Source organism: Leishmania mexicana, chromosome 29 (assembly GCF_000234665.1).
Source record: "Leishmania mexicana MHOM/GT/2001/U1103 complete genome, chromosome 29".
In the NCBI taxonomy this organism is placed as follows: Eukaryota; Euglenozoa; class Kinetoplastea; order Trypanosomatida; family Trypanosomatidae; genus Leishmania; species Leishmania mexicana.
The window spans coordinates 1195255-1211108 of NC_018333.1; the positions used below are offsets into that span (position 1 = coordinate 1195255).

The 15854-nt window shown below is 55.2% G+C and overlaps 2 protein-coding genes across 2 annotated transcripts; both read left to right on the forward strand.

Annotated features, from left to right (window-relative positions):
• Positions 1-2812: 2812 nt before the first annotated feature.
• On the forward strand, positions 2813-4723 carry LMXM_29_3370 (conserved hypothetical protein; the record flags this gene model as incomplete). Its single annotated transcript, XM_003877434.1, has 1 exon — positions 2813-4723. The coding sequence occupies one exon, from the start codon at positions 2813-2815 to the stop codon at positions 4721-4723; it is 1911 nt and encodes a 636-aa protein (XP_003877483.1).
• Positions 4724-13033: 8310 nt separating this feature from the next.
• On the forward strand, positions 13034-14617 carry LMXM_29_3380 (PAS-domain containing phosphoglycerate kinase,putative; the record flags this gene model as incomplete). The annotated part of the gene is made up of 1 exon (XM_003877435.1): positions 13034-14617. The coding sequence occupies one exon, from the start codon at positions 13034-13036 to the stop codon at positions 14615-14617; it is 1584 nt and encodes a 527-aa protein (XP_003877484.1).
• Between the last annotated feature and the right edge of the window lie 1237 nt (positions 14618-15854).

The window sequence follows — 15854 nt, forward strand, 5'->3', positions numbered from 1 at the left end:
GTGCGATGGTACGTGGACTCTATTCTACTCCTCTGCTGCTGGTCTCTCCCCCTCGTTCTCCTTCCAGTTTTTTTTTTCGCGTAGGGCTTTGCCCCTCCTTGTGTCACTCCTCTCTCCAAGTTGTTCACTTCTTCGCATTTTTGCCTTCCTCGTCTCTCTCTTCCCCTCTGTTTGTTGAACACGCCGCCAAAAGACGAGTGCAGACAGCACTTAGAATGCATAATCAGGAGAGCTCGACTCGGCAACGTCTGTGAGGGGAGCTCCAAGCAGTTGCCACGAGCCACGTTATTTATTATTTTTCTTTGCGCAGACAAAGGGAAGGGAAAAAAAGAAAGAGCGTTGGAGTCGTGAGTCCGCAGCTAACCGAAAAGCAACCAATAACATACCCAAAGGAAATACAAAAGAAAAGGAGTGGGAAAAGTACTCCATGGCGGCGACACAGAAGGGTGGCTTTACGGCTCTCCGTGGCAGATACAGTCGCCTGTTCTTCGGACCCGTCCGTGTTTCTGTCTGTGCGACTTCCACCTTCTCTTTGTTGATGTGGGTGCGAAAGAGGCGCGTCAGCGGGCAAGCTCCTCACGGTCCAGTCTTGCTTGTGTAGCTTACTCGTCTCTCGGAGGGGTAGGGGAGGGGAGTGATGATGATGGCGCGACAGTGCACGTGCGTGCGTCACTCTGCTATCCCGTATGGTTGACTCCCTGACTGCATGTCTCTCTCTACTATCACGTTCTCCTTTCATTTCCTTCATGTATCTCCATTCACTCCATCTCTCCATCTCCCTCTCCGCCACGTGAGCACCACACGCCTGCGCTTGATACCGGACACAAGGTGCTTGACTTGTTTACGCTGCAGCTCCAGCCGCTGACCTTTCGTGTGCTTGCATGCCCATTTCCGTACCACACTGAGCTATCTTCTTCCTTCTCCCCCGTGTCTCTCTCTCTCTCCCTCTCTGATCTGGTTTCATATTTTCATTTTTTTCCTTCGTCTGCTTTGTTGTTTGTATGCTTCCTCGTGGGTAGGGGCTTCGTCTTTCCATTTGCATACTGCTCACACTGTCGTAGACGTGCGCGTCTCTTTCTCCTTCCTGGTCTCCTTCCCCGCGCTGCGTATCCCACACCATCCGTCAACAACAAAAGTAAAACCAAAGATATCAAGTTTTTAGGGCGTGTGTGTGGGAGAGAGAAGTAACTATAAGGTGACCGTGGGTCTTCTCGCTAACTGACACGCTTGTGCTTTCGGGTGTGGCTAACAAGGGAGGCAAGTCGCTCTGCGTGTGCTCGTGAACGGGAAGGGATTGCTTCTCTTCCCCTGCACGAGTGTGTTGCGCGTACGCGGCGAGAAACATTCCTCTTTGTTTTGCTTTTCCACACCATATCGGGGACTTTTCCTTTGTGCTGTCCTCACTTGTGAGGGAGGGGAGGGAGGAGGGGGGCGCAAAACCCTGTTGTTTTTTCTTCCGCGCGTGCGTTTGTCTGCCGCCCGTTTGGGGATATCTTCGCGCTCTCCTCTCGTTCTTTCTCTCCCTCTTACCAGCCACTTTCCATACCTCACACAGCGTGTGTGTGTGCGCGTGCGTGTGTCTCTTTTCTTTTTCCTCTGTCTCCGTCAAGGCTTCCACCTCTCCCTCTCTCCCCGACTTTCCGTTTCGGCCCCCTCTGATCTGTTCGTGTGCGTTTTCTTCCGCTCCGTCGTTGTGGCGGGGTCCGTTCCGCTTGGCTGACTCGCTTCCTTTGTTTTGTTCTACCCCTCCGTTTTCACCCGTGTGCTCATAACTCCTGGCCCTGTTTCCTTTGGGTTTCTTTCGCTGCCCCCCTCTCTTTGGAAAGTGTGCTGGTGCTTGAGGACGTCAGCAACAGTCTTCCCGTGTAATAGAGGAACAGCAGTCACAGACCTAACAACATTGCACTATAGAGGTACAAGAGAAGGTAATACAAGTGATCAAGCGGAATAACAACAAAAAAAAGCACCAAATCCGGACCTACTTATACACACACTGGCCCGCTCGGAGGGCATACGTCACCCTCTCTGTTTCTCTCCAGCGTTCTTAGAGGCACGAGTGGTTTCTCTGCCAGCAGACACTCCATCTCTAGTCATCCACACACACACATACACACACACACACACACACCAACGTCGACCACCACTGGCGCTCTTCACGTTTTATTTATTTTTATCCGAGCGTGTGCGTATTGGCGTCTCTCTTTATCTGTGTGTGTGAGCTCACAGTGGGTGCTACTCCTTATTTTCTCTTCTCCCTTTCTGTGTATTCGTGTGTGTGTGTGTCTCTGCGTGTTCTCGTGTCCTGAGCAGTGAACTCCTCTGCCGCCGTCGAGTCCTTCTCTTCAGTGTCGTCCACGTCCTTTGTTACAGCGTGGGTACCAGGGCACATCAAGGTGATAAGCGCTCGGCACCACCACGACTGCATCTAAGAAGCAAGAAACCAGGATTATTCTCTTGTGCGGTAAGTCTGTGTCACTCTCTCTGACTCCCTCCCGTCTCGCATACAGCGTTCATTTTCTGGCTGCCTTGCCGGTTTGGCTCGCTGCCCTGTCCTTTGATCTGTTCCGTCAGCCAACCCTTGAACGGTGTCTTCTCCTCTATCAGCTTTCGCTGCGCAACTCGATTCGACGTAACCTTTACTGACTTCCCTTCTTGCGGTTAGCGTACGTGAGTGACTTTTCAGTTGCCCCTACTCCGCCTCACTGTCGATCACAGGACGCACACCATGGACAGCTCAAGCGCTTGCTCGCCGTCGCGTGCGTGGCAGAGAAACGAGGAGGTGACCCAACGCCCCATCTGCACTTTCTTTGCCATGGGTGGCTGCTGCAAGGGAGCGCGGTGTCCATTCTCGCACGAGCTGGTGCAGCTGCCGCCGAAAGGCGTCGATGCGTCGGGTGGCTACTTCATTAGCGGTAACGTTGCAAACTACAAGGCAGCCGCGTCTACCACGGCGGCTTCGCCGTCGTCGCGCAGCTTGGGCGGTCGGTGGGATAATCCGACCGCGTCGAGCAGCACTGACGGCTTGTCGACCCTTGCGTCGCCTTCTTCATGTTGCGTGACCACAGGCACGTCTCTCAGCGCTGAAGCGAAGGAGTGGGTCGGAGCTGACAGCGCAGCCGCCTCTTCTTCTGCCAACTCGGCCACCGCCTCCATCACGTCCGTTCAATCGCTGCGAGGTGCGGCCTCCCCGACCGTTTGCGTGAGCTCCAGCTCCCTTCGCTACAGGTCCTCAGCCTTGCGTCGCCCTGCCCAGCAGGTGTCACCGCTGCCCATGCCACATTCTCAGCGGGACTCTCAGCCTCAGCCTCAGTCCCAGCAAACTCCAACGCAGCTACAATCACAGCACTCTCAGAAGCCGCCACCGTCGCCGTCGCTGTCGCCGCTGCCGCCACAACCACACCCACAGCCTCAGCTACATCAGCAGCAAAAGCTTCAGTATCAGCCGCCACCTCAGCCACGCAGCGTCGCAAACGCTCTCTCTGCTCTACTTCCCAACCACTCGGAGAGCAGTGCTGCTGCAGAGACACCCCGCACATCCGCAGCACCTGCGCACCCCGCTGCCACCGCGCGCACCGTGTCCTTCACGCAGTCCTCTAACGGCTCTGGATCGACGACGATAGCTGCCCTCGCCTCTTTCTTCGACATGCAGCGCGTTTCCACGGGCGCCCCTTCGGCGCCGCCGTCCAGCACCGTGTCGCAGCCAAGCAAAGCCGTCTTTGTCACTCGCCGCGACGATCAGACGCCAGCCACCGCACTGTCACCCGCCGCCGCGGCGCCACCTCGGTACACCGCCGCCTGCATCACCGTCGCCGCCTCCGCCCAGCGTTTTAATCCCTCGCCCTCCGCGCCCACCATCCTGACAACGGCCACTACCGCCCCTGCTCACGGCAGCGGCCGCTCGGCCACACCGAGCCAGCACCTGGAGGCTCCTCTGCCCCGCAGTCGCGAAGCCCTGGCTACCGGTGCGGAGCACCACGCTGCTAACGTGGCAAAGGCGCACGTGGGGCAGAGCACTGCCCCACCTCCGGCGGCGGCAGTGCCGCCATCGTTGCCACAGTATGAGCCCCGGACTGCATCCTCCACTCAAATTCGCGTCATGCCGCCGGCTCCTCGTTCGCAACAGCAGCAGGCAGCACACCAGGCTCAGCAACTTCGTGCGCAACAAGAAGCGCAGCACCAGGCGCAGATCCAGCAGCAGCGCCACACCCCAAAACAGGTTCAGCAACTCGCACAGCAGCAGGCTCAACTGCAACAGCTTCAGCAGCAGATTCAGCCCCAGAAGCAGCAGCAGCAGCAGACGGTTTACATGTTGACCCCCTCCCGTCTACCGGCTAGCTCTACACCTCCGCACGAAGGTATCACTGCGCCTGCTCAGCTCCCACTCGGCTACACCCTCGCCTACGCTGTGCCGGCACCTACACCAACCGCTCCTGCGGCCACCCCAATCCTTATCTCGGAGCAACCGAGCGCCGCTCGTCCCACCTACACGTTACTTTCCTCGTGCCCGCCGCAATCGCAGCTACAGAGCCTTCAAACGGCAAAGGGAACGGTGCTGTACGGGACGCCGGCGCAGGTGCTTACCCAGGCCGCGGCGCCTAGCGAAAGTGGGGCCCCTCGTCTGATCCTCGTCAATACCGATGGCACTTTCACCGTCCTGCAGGCAGAAGCGTTGGCGGCCACTGCTGGTTTTGGCCTGTCTCCGGCCATCATGCAGGCGCACTAGTTGATTAAGCGAGATCGCGAGCGCGCGTCTAGTTCACCAGCGGAGGCGTCTATTGGCAGACACCAAGGAGAGAAGGGGGCAGAGCGTATCTCACTTCTGTGACTTGTTTTGCTAGCCGCTCTTGCTTCTCTCTGGGTGCCTCTATCGATATGGCTCCACTGCAGCATCTCCCCTTCCTCGTCGTGCTCGGTGATGCCCTCCTTCCTCCTCCTATCCGGCCTCTCCTGATTGGCGTCTTGTCGTGTTTGATTTTGTGCCACCTTGCTGCGGCTGTCTCTGCACATTCATGTGTGTCTGTTATTTGTTTACACGTTTTTTTCTTGGCCTCCTTCCCATCTCTTTCTTCTTCTGTTGTCGTGCTCTCCGTAACGTTCGGCGCTTGAGCGTGTGCGTGTTTGTGGCTCGCTAATTTCTCTCCCTCTATTGCGGTTACATCTCTCGTGCGATGGGATGTGCGCTTGTGTGTGTGTGTGTGTGCATCGGTATGCCGGTGTTTTTTTTTCCATCTGCCACACACACGCACACTCGTCCCTTCTCTGTTCCTCCGCCTTCCCCTCTCCCCTCTCCCCTCTCCCCATCTCTAAATGTGGACTCTCACTTCTGCATGTTTACTTGCTCACGGTTCTGTGTCTCCTTCTTTTGTGTGTTTTCGTGTCATCGGCGTCTCTTCCTGTCTCTGCATGCATGCATGCGTGTGTGTGTGTGTGTTTGTTTGTGGAGCGCATCGATGCGTAAAAAAAAGGTCTCTATTTCCTTTTGTTGTTGCGTAACAGACGTGTATGTTGCTGTGTATATAAGCCGCCTTGGGCATGTTAGCCCGCACCTGTGTGTGCTGGCCATGTTGCCTTCTTGCTTTCTTTCCCCTTTGTTGCCTTGTCGCTCTAATTTCGCATTGTTTCGTGGCGATCGGAGGCATTGCGCACCATCTTTTCCTTTTTTTTCGTGTGTCCTTGTTTCTGTGGGTTTGTGCCGTTTCTTTGGACGCATCCATGGCTGTGTTTTGCTGTATCCACGGCATTCGACTGGCGTAGTGCCTCCTCTCTCTCTCGCTACCTTCCCATTTCCTTTGTTGCTTTCCTCTCTCTGCCTATTTGCGGGCGTGCACAGCTGAGTTTTCGGGTTTTTCCTTATTTTGATTTCGTGATGGGCGTTTTGCGTCTAGAGAATGGCGCTCGCGGGTAGTTGTGTGTGTGTGTGTGGGATGAAGGCGGTGATGGCGCTCCGTTTTTTCTTTTTTGATTCGTATGTTCACATCGTGGCGGTTTTCCTCCCTCCCTCTATTGTTCGTCTGGGTTTCTACTTAGAGTGCGCACACTTCTCTATCTTCTCTCCCATTTCTCCCCTCTCCCCCTGTGTGTGTGTGTGTGTGTATCACTGCGTCTCTCTTTTATTTTGTTCTTCGCATGTGTTTGTCGCTGTGCTTTGTGCCGATATATATATATATGTGTGCGTGTGTGATGTCTGTCTCTTCTCCCTCGGTGTGTATGATTTTCTCATGCCAGCGTGTTACGGCACTTCTTGTGTGCTTCCCTTGATTTTACTGTACAAGCGTAAGTTCTGTCTCTGTCTCTCTCTAGTCCTTCTTTCGTTTTTTTTTTCGCTTCGAAGCTTATTACTCGCCCTCCACATGTTCTCCTCTCGTTGATGTAGGTGTCCGACTCATAAACACCTATTTGTGTGCATGTATGTATGCGTGTGTATAATGTTATTGTTGTTGATGCTGGGTGGAGAAGGCACTGGAATGGGCACTAGCTCCACAGTGATCCCCATCCCTTCACCCCCCTCTCGCTTCCTGCATAAACTTGTTACACCCCTTCCCCCACAAGCATATAGACCACGCTACAGCGAATCGGAAAAGAAAGTGAAAAGTGAGCGGCATTGCTTATGGGCGCTGATGCGTGTGAACGCGTGTGCGCTTCAACAGGCACTGTCTCTCCTCTTTCCGGATGAAGGGCACGCTGGCGTGAGGGTATGTGTGGATAATGTAGGACGTGGTGCGCGTGTGAAGGGCGAAGGAGGTGGCTTATAATGTGCGTCTCTGGTCTTTTTTCTGGTGTGGGATTTTACTGTTCTGGGTCTCTCTCTTTTTCTAGACTTTGGCTTCTTCCTCTGCTTCCTCTCTCTCCTGGTCACATCCTTACCTCCCTCCCCCAGTCGCCCATCTTTTCCTCCTTTCATTCCATGGCGCTGCTCCGAGAGGCACGCCGGAGCACGACAGGAAGCGCGTGTAGGCGGTGAGTAAAATAGGTCACTCAATATCTCTGCTACAACTTCTTTCATTGCCGCTTCTGTCCAGAAACGAGTCATCGTTCGTCGCCTTGTCTTCCCTACTTGTTGACACTCTCTTTTCCCATCTGTTCATCTGCACTCGCGTGTGTATGTATCCCTTCCGTTATCCCCCCGCATCTTTATCTCAGGGCGTTCTCCCCCCTCTCATATCCCCCCTTTTTTTTGTGCTGTTGCGTTCTCCGGGTGCATCTCTTGTGTTTTGTGTACGGCATTCTATAAGTCATCCTTCGTTTCCCCCCTCCCCCTCCCCCATGTGCTGCCTTTATATGCGCCTGCCTCAGCGTCGTTGCGGGCGTTTCCCCCCTTTTTCCCCTTCAAAAAGAACTTTCCTGACGCTCGCTTTGCTTGTGTGACTTTGTGTCTTTATCTTTTTTTCTTCCAGCTGCATATGCGCGACGATCGGAGGGTCGGTGTGGCATTTTGTTTGATGGCGCATCATCTCGCTCTCTCTTTCGCTCTCGAGTTGCTTGCCATTGTTCGCTGTTTTGCGGTGCCGCTATGCCTTTTTTGGTTTTCATTTTTTTTGAGGTGGTGTAAATTTGTGCGCGTCCTTACTGATCATATCTACTTCCTAATTGTCTGTGCTCTGCGTCCTTCTGGTTCTCTCGTTTCTCGTAGTGTGTTCACGTCTGGCTACGGCATGGGACCTTGTGTGAGACAGCCATGGACAGAACAAGGAAAAGGGGGTGTGAGAAGCACACAAATCGATGATCAACAGGGGACTACCCTGCACCGGCAACTCCGTCAGAGCAGCGCACTTATGCTGTTTCATGTGCTTTGTTGTTGTGTGCATGTGTGCGTTGGGTGCCCCCCCACCCCGCGCTTCCAGCATCACCCATTGAGCTTTTGTGAGTGTTGCTGCCCCCCCTCCTCCTCCTCCTCCTCCCCTCTCCGTCTCTCTCTCTCTGCCCATCTGTGCATACTGTTTGCTTGCCTCATTACGACGGAGCTGCACGTGTGTTTGTGAGTGCCACGATTGAGGTGAAAGCTGCCTTTTCTTTCTGGTCTGTTCCATGTCATCGCTCTTGGCATGCGTTCCTCCTATGGTGCGTTGATTGCGTTTCACATTAGCCAGCGGATGGCGCGTCTTCCCTGCGCTGCCGAATTCTTTGTTTTTATAACTCTGTCTTCACCGCTCACTACCCACCACACATCGTCCAAGGCCCCTCTGCTACCTTGTATTAGGGGCGTGCTGTGCGTGCGCCTGTGTTCGTGTTTGGCGTGTTGTATGTATCTTTGCTCTACTCATCTATTTATTGTTTCCACAGCGATCACATTACCAGCGCACGGCGTTGATGTATCTACATGGTGAAGGGCTGTGCTTTTCATTCTCTTGATGCTTCTCTTCTGTCTTCTGTTTCTTCGAATGGCCCGTGCTTATCGCCTTCACTTTTTTTTCGCTGTCCCCTTCATGGGAAGGCAAGCGGGAGGGGCCGGAGGAAAGCGGCGGGAGAGGAAAAAAAAGGGCCATGCTTGTCGCGTGTGTGTCGGCGCACGCGCGATAGAAAGTGGGTGGCATGCGTGCGGGCGATGTAAAAGGATCACTTATCTGCGCTTGGGGTGTTCGTCTATTGCCCAGCTTTCAGCCGCCCCCCCACACCAATGCAAACAGCAGACAGTACCGTACAAGAAGGCGCCCGAAAAAAAGAAATGAGAACCGCAGCCGCTCCCATCTGTGTCGACCTCTTCGCCCAAGTACGTTTTGTTGCCTTCGCTCCTCAGTTTCCTGATGAGACCGTTTACTTCACCATGATATCAGGGTGTGAAGCCCACGCTCTGTGTGTGTGTGAGGGGTGGTCAAGAGACTGCAGCCCGGTCTCCGGGCACGGCTGCGGACTCTTGGTGTTGGCGGACAGCGCCTGGCTGGCGCGGTGCCGAGGAGACGTGCGGCCATGATCGCGCCAGGACCAGCTCCCGACGGGTCGCGCTGACGATCCAGCACATATGCGCGCATGCTCCCACTGCTTTTCTGCCTTTGCCGCGCTGCGGTGGTGTTGAGCGTAGCCGCGGACCCGGCCCGCTCCGCATGCACTGGAACAGCAGTGGGCTGGATGGTGCGACACGGTGATGGCTGTCCCGGCACCTCGACGCGTCCTCGGTGCCAGTGTGTACGCTGCAGGGGATGCACCTCACCCCTGCAGGTCTGGAGGGCACCTGCTCTCCACGGTTTTCAGCCTTCCGGTGCAGCAAGAGAGAGGGGGCACGAGTGGTGAGCGAGAGAGAGGTGCCCCGTAGTGCATGCCGATGATGCCCACAGTGCATGCGCGCGAAGCGTGCGGCATCTCCTGCGTCCGACCGCGCGGCACGTATCTGAAGAGGGGACGAGGCGGGGGAGGAGGGGTCCGCTAGACGCATGTCCCGACTCGACGGCATGATGGTCGGTGCAAGACGACCAGGGCGTAGCGGCAGCGCGGCAGCGGCGTGTGGGCTGCGGCTGTGCATGCGCGTGCTTTTCCCGGCTATCGGCGGCGGTTTGATTTATGGAGAGAAAAGGAGGCATCTGTAGCAGTTGTGTTCCTCGGCTCATGTGAGCGTTCTCTTTCGTTTTCTTAGTATGCACTGCCGCCGGAGTGGTCTGCCGGTGTGAGATGGTGCGTGCGTGTATGCATGTGCATGCTTTTATGCGACCGTATAAGACGTCGTTTTTTCTTTTGTGTTTGCGTGTTTCTTATTTTTTTTTTTCGGTTTTACTCTGTCGCCTCATCGTTTCGCGTGCCCCTTCGGGTTGTATGTTGTGTGAGTCGCGTTGCGAATAAATAAATATATATATATGGTTCTCTGTTGTTGTTCGTCCTGTAAAGAAGGTCGGGCGTGTTCGTTGGCGTTCATACAGGGGGTTGTTGTTGCTGCGTACACGGTTGTGTGCGGAAGACGTGGTTGAATGCGGCTCTTCTGGGTGTTTTTTTCTTGTATTTGTGCCTTCACTCTCAACCTCCCTGCGTGTGCGTGCCTTTGCTCGGTGCTTGCTATCTCCCACAGCTCTCGGACTGTTGTCCGTCTTCAGCGGAACCATGTGTGCATTATTCGAGTCTGACATCGTGGTCTCGTGTGTGTTGTCTGAGATGTGTTGCTGTGTTCGTGAAGGCGTGCGAAAAGACCGGAAACTGGGGAGGGATGGCCGATAAATGGTGTGATGACGACGACGAGGCGAAACACTCTGCACCGTTACCGTGGCGTGCTTCACCCACCATGTGGCCTCTCCTATACCCTCATTTCGTTCTTCACGTTTCAGACCTCGAGGAGTCGAGTCATTGTAAGCTTTTCGCTCCTCCCTCGCACCGCCCCTGGATTACCCACCACGACAGGGATCCGTGAGCGACGGACGGAGGGTAGACGTCTGTCTGTCGTGCCGTGCGTAGTGTTACCCGGTGAGGACTTGAAAACAACGGAATTCTCATGGATCGCTTTGCCGGCGCGTGCGGTATGGAGAGCGCGAGTGGGGGGATACCAGGCTGGTATACGCTTCCACGGAGGTAAGGAACTCGCCCCGCTAGGAGGCGCTTGGGAACGTGTGTTGGAATGCGTCATGCTCACCTCTCGACGTCATTCTCTCCTTTTTAAATCGGCCTGCTATTATGATGCGTTGGTACCGTCTTTCTGCTTTTTCAGTGTCTTTGAGGACTGCCAGTGCCTCGCGTCGTTGCGTCTCTCGTTTTGGTTGCTCTCTGACTGTGCCTCTCTCATGCTTTTGTTTAGTTTTCGCCCTTTTGGCTCTTTTGTGACGCAGCATGATTGTTCGCGTGTGCGTGTGTGTTTCGGACGGAAATGTGCATCTGTTCTCGCTGTATCATTTTCGCATCTTTCGTCTTTTTTATTTACTTCCCTCCCCCTTCTTCATCCATCATGTGTGCACGCTTATGCGTGTCTCGCTTTGCTTCTCTGCTTTACGTTTTTCATCTACCCACCCTGCGGACACCGAACACCAGCGCCATCCTTCTCGCAATCGTTTTTCTGTTTTGTGATGCTTGCATAGGAGACACCGTTTCTTGCACGCTATATTTGTCTTTCTCATTTTTTCCTGTTCCGTGTCTCCGCTCTGTCTCCGTCTGCCTTGTCTCTTCCTCGGCCTTCACACCCGTTGTTGTTTTCCTTATTTTTGTTTTCAGCTGGTTGCCGCATCGTCGTTGCTCTTCATCCCCAACTCTCGCCGTTTTCTACTCTGTCCGCTCCTTTCCTGGCTACGTGAGTGTGTCTTCACAAGTGTTTCCGTGTTGTCCAATCCCGCAGCAACCGAGGCGAGACCGCCTTTGACCCTCCCTCATCTTCTGTATATACACGAAGGCGTACAAAAACTGACGAAATGAGAAAGACGCTCACATCCTTCTTGTCGCTGGCGCTGCGCGTCGGTTTCTTGTTTGTGTCTTGCCCATCGATGTGCTGTGTGCGTGCAAGCCTGTGTGAACGACCTCCTCCTCGCGCTGTCTTTTGCGTCGTCGTCTCTATAGAAAATACGAGCAACACCTCCGCGTTGCGTCTCCCTCCTCCCCCTTTTTCTTTCTCTTGTGTCTTTTTTGATCCTGTATGCATTGCATGTGCGTGTGGACATGTGTGTGTTTCGCATGGGCAGCTGTCCCTGACCGAGAGGGAACACCAACAATGACGACAACAGAACAAAACACCGGACTCATGGAAGAAAACGCACAGTGCGGAGGAGACATGTGCGTCCCACCAGTACCCCCCCCCCCACGCACAGACAGCCAGACAAACCCAAGGCAGATGCCGTGAACGGGGCGAACGTGGCTCACACGATCTTCTGCTCGCCTTTCAGTATTTCCCTCTCGCACTTTCTTCTTCTATTCTTCTCCCTTCATGCTGACTTCGACCTCAATATCGCGATGACTTCTGCGGTTTGTGTCTCTCTATGTGTGCCTTTGCGACTTCTATTACTACCGCGACCGCAACCACCTTACCGAAGCCTACGAGTACGACGATGGCTGTGAAAGCTCGGATCGTCTTTCTCTTCTCTCCGAAGCGCAACAAGAACGGAGGCGAAAACGCGTTCATTCCACGCATACCGTCTGACTGGGAAACGTGCGTCGCCTGTGAAGGTTATTCCGTTATGTAACCGTTTGGAGTTGTCCCACGGGCAGAAGACGCTCTTTGTTTTCTTTGTATGCCATGCTGCTACTGGCCTCAGGAGCACGAGGAGTATGCCGTGCTGTGTTCGCAGCTGTTGAGTAAGGGTGAGATGCCTTACTTCCCTCTTCCCTTCTCGTGTGTGCCGTTGAACAGACGCGGCGTCCAAAGCATGCCCTCCACTGTCCCCCCTCTCTCTACCACTTTTTACCGCTCTTCCTCCGTGTCTCTCACACCTTCTGGTGATGGCGGTGACTCATGCACGGCGCTCTGCTGACCGTATCGGTGTCAGTGAACTCGTCATTCCGAAAACAATTCGGTTATGCGCTCGCTTCTCTTGTTCTCTCTCTTACTCAACATTGCTGCAAGTCAACTCACAGCTGCGTCCACCAGCACACACGCACACACACACATACACACAGCAACAGCAGGAGACTCCTTATAGGCACAAGCATATACGCCGGTATTTCTCTGCTTCTCCTTGCCTCCACCTACGGGCCACCCCCTCCCGCTTCACCCGCTCCACCCAACAAGGCTTACTCCGCTGTTATTTCTTAGTTGCCTTTTTCTTTTTGCATTTGGGTGGCTCTTCTCTCTCCTTCTTTTTTTTTTCGTTGTTCGCTCGATTTTGTGCGCGCGTGTGGCTCTCCGCGTGCCCATTTCTCTGACGCAGCCAACCTTGGTCCTCCGGCCGCCACCGTACCGGGCACAAATATCGAAGTCGGTCGTTTTTTTGTGGTCTTTCACATCGCACATTTCTCTCTCCCCATTTCGCCTCTTTTCAGGTTATCAGAAAGACGCAGTCAACATACTTGCTCGCTCGCTCAAACACACCCCCACCTGCCTGCCTGCCTGCCGCCCATCCCCTACCGGTCGCGCCCCCTATTCTCTGACCACACTGTTAGCGGCACATTTGCATTCCCTGCCACCAACAGACTCACAGCCATGTATCAGGACTCGAAGATTTTGATGATATTCAAGTCGCTGCGCGACATCGTGGTAATTGGCGACAATGATATGGTTATCACTGACATGAACGCTGCGGCGGTGGCCTTCTTTGGCTGGAAGATCGATGATGTAAAGGGCAAGAGCATCACCTTTCTCGTCCCCACTCACCCGCTGGATGTGCAGGACAACACCGTCACCCTCATGGCACATCTTGCCAACTCTACTGACGTTCCTGTGGTGATCCAAACCACCCGCGACCCCCACGCAACAGTGGTAGCCTGGACGATCTTGCCTATCCGTCTTCCCCGCGTGTACGAGTTCGGGGTGCACATAAACATCCGTGCCGCCCTCACGCCGAAGCTGTCCGTCTCGGACTTGGACTTTAAGAACCGCACGGTGTTCCTGCGTGTGGACTTCAACGTACCGTTCGACCGCGAGACCGGCAACATTCGCGATGACAGCCGCATCTGTGCGGCGGTGCCGACGATTCGCAAGATCATGGAGGACGGAGGGCGTTTGGTGATTGGGTCTCACCTGGGTCGTCCCAAGAAACCCAATGCGAATCAGTCCCTCAAGCGCATCTTGCCTCGTCTGCAGGAGGTGCTGGACAAGGAGGTGTCCTTCTGCACGGACGCCTTCGAGGCTGGCAAGGATGTGAAGGAGATGAAGAACGGGGATGTCATGCTGCTGGAGAACCTGCGTTTTTTCAAGGGCGAAGATAGCAAGGATGCTGCTGAGCGGAACAAGCTGGCCTCAGCACTCGCCTCCTTTAGCGATATATTTGTCTGCGATGCTTTCGGTACCGTGCATCGCATGACGGCCAGCATGACGGGTGTGCCCCGCGTCTTGGGGGCTGGAGTGACAGGCTTCCTGATCGAAAAGGAGATCAGCGCCATCAGTATGGTGATGCGCAACCCAGAGCAGCCGCTGGTCGCAGTCGTTGGCGGCTCCAAGGTGTCGGACAAGATTAACGTTCTCTCGTCCATCTTCAACTTTGCGCACACAGTGATCATCGGCGGTGCCATGGCCTACACCTTCCTGGAGACGCAAGGCTACAGCGTTGGCAAGAGCAAAGTGGAGCGGGTAGTGCGGGAGAAGGGACGTGATGTGGATCTGCATAACACCGCTCGCGATCTGATGGATCTCGCCAAGGCCCGCAAGGTGCGCCTCATCCTGCCCATCGATCACAGCTGCGCCAAGGAGTTCAAAGACGTGGAGCCGTTCATCACGAACAACGCCGACATTCCCGCGGAGTACATGGGACTGGACTACGGCCCCAAGTCCATTGAGCAGGCGAAGAAGGCCGTTGCGGAGGCCCGCACGCTCATCTGGAATGGCCCTCTCGGCGTCTTTGAGTTCTCGCACTTCGCCACAGGCACCAACGCCATCGCGCAGGCGATCAAGGATAACCAGCAGGTTGTCTCCATCGTCGGTGGTGGTGAGACAGCGGCGGCGACAAAAGACTACCACGAGTGCATCACCCACGTGAGCACTGGTGGTGGTGCCTTCCTGGAGCTACTAGAGGGACGCGCACTGCCAGGCCTCATCTGCCTCACCGCTCGTGCCTCTCCTAAGCTGTAGAGATGAGGCAACACAGGACTTGACCGTGGCGTGTGCGGGAGTGGGCAGAGATACATCAGCGCGCAACGGGTCTGTATGTGTGTGTGTGTGCATGTGTTGACCGGTCGATGCGGTGGAACGAAGTGCATCGAATGACTGTGGGAGCGCATCCTTGTCCCATCCCCACCTGTTGACCCCCGCCGCTTAACTCGTCACTCCTTGTCCTGTCTTCTTTCAAGCAACACTGTAAGTAAGTGTGCGTGTGGATGTGTCGACGCTTCTTGACGTCGGTCGCAGGGCGGCCTCTCTGATTCCGTCACGGTGACCTTCTCCGTCTGGCTTCCGCCGTCTCTCACCCCTTACCGTGAGAAGAGAGAGATCCCCTACACACTTACCCACCCACACAATCATATGTACTTACAAACTCGTGAGGAACAACGAGTAAGACCAAGACGTTCATAACGAAGGGCGACACACACGCACAAAGGAAGAGGAAAAACGGAAATGCGGCCACCGACGCGAACGAAACGGCGCACACAACGAACAAAGGGAGAGAGAAGACGCCCAGGAACGACAACATGCTTGCTTACAGTGCGACTGCGTCCGACGGCGCACACATCGGCTGGCAGCGAAAAGGGCGATGACAGGGAAACAACAAAGAAAACGTCTTTAATTTTTGGTGCACCATCACGACGTACTCCACACACCGGCCTTTTTTTTGGGCTCTTTTTACTCTATCCTTTCCGGCCCTGAGGACTGAGAGACACCTCAGTGCGTGGTATCTCAGGATCCAGTCCCCACGCAGTGGGTGGAGACCGGGTCAGCCCCCCTCCCTATCCCTCTCCATGCCCAGAGACTTCTGGTGGCGACAAGGGTCAGGTACCTTCGAGGTGGGGAAGTCGGTGCAGTGTGTCGCTGCTGATGTCGGCAGCCAGGCCCTGGATGGCGTGGTGTCGAAGCCGCCTGTGCCAGCGGGCACGGTGGTGCCACTCACATGATTAGGCAGAGTGCCAGCGTGACTCGAGTATATCCCTCCCGACCCTCACACTGTTCACCGGTGTGTGTGGGAGGGGGGGGGGCCTGAACCGCCCCAAAGGTGTGGATGCACCAGGTGACGCTTGGCGTGGTGGGAGCGGGTGGCGGGTCGAGTTTGAGACAGGGGCCGTGCTCTCAGATGGCTGAGTCGGTGTACGGCTGTAACGCGTCTGTCTAGGGCGGCTTCGCACCACGCGGTGGGGGGCCTGTGCCAGACCGGGTT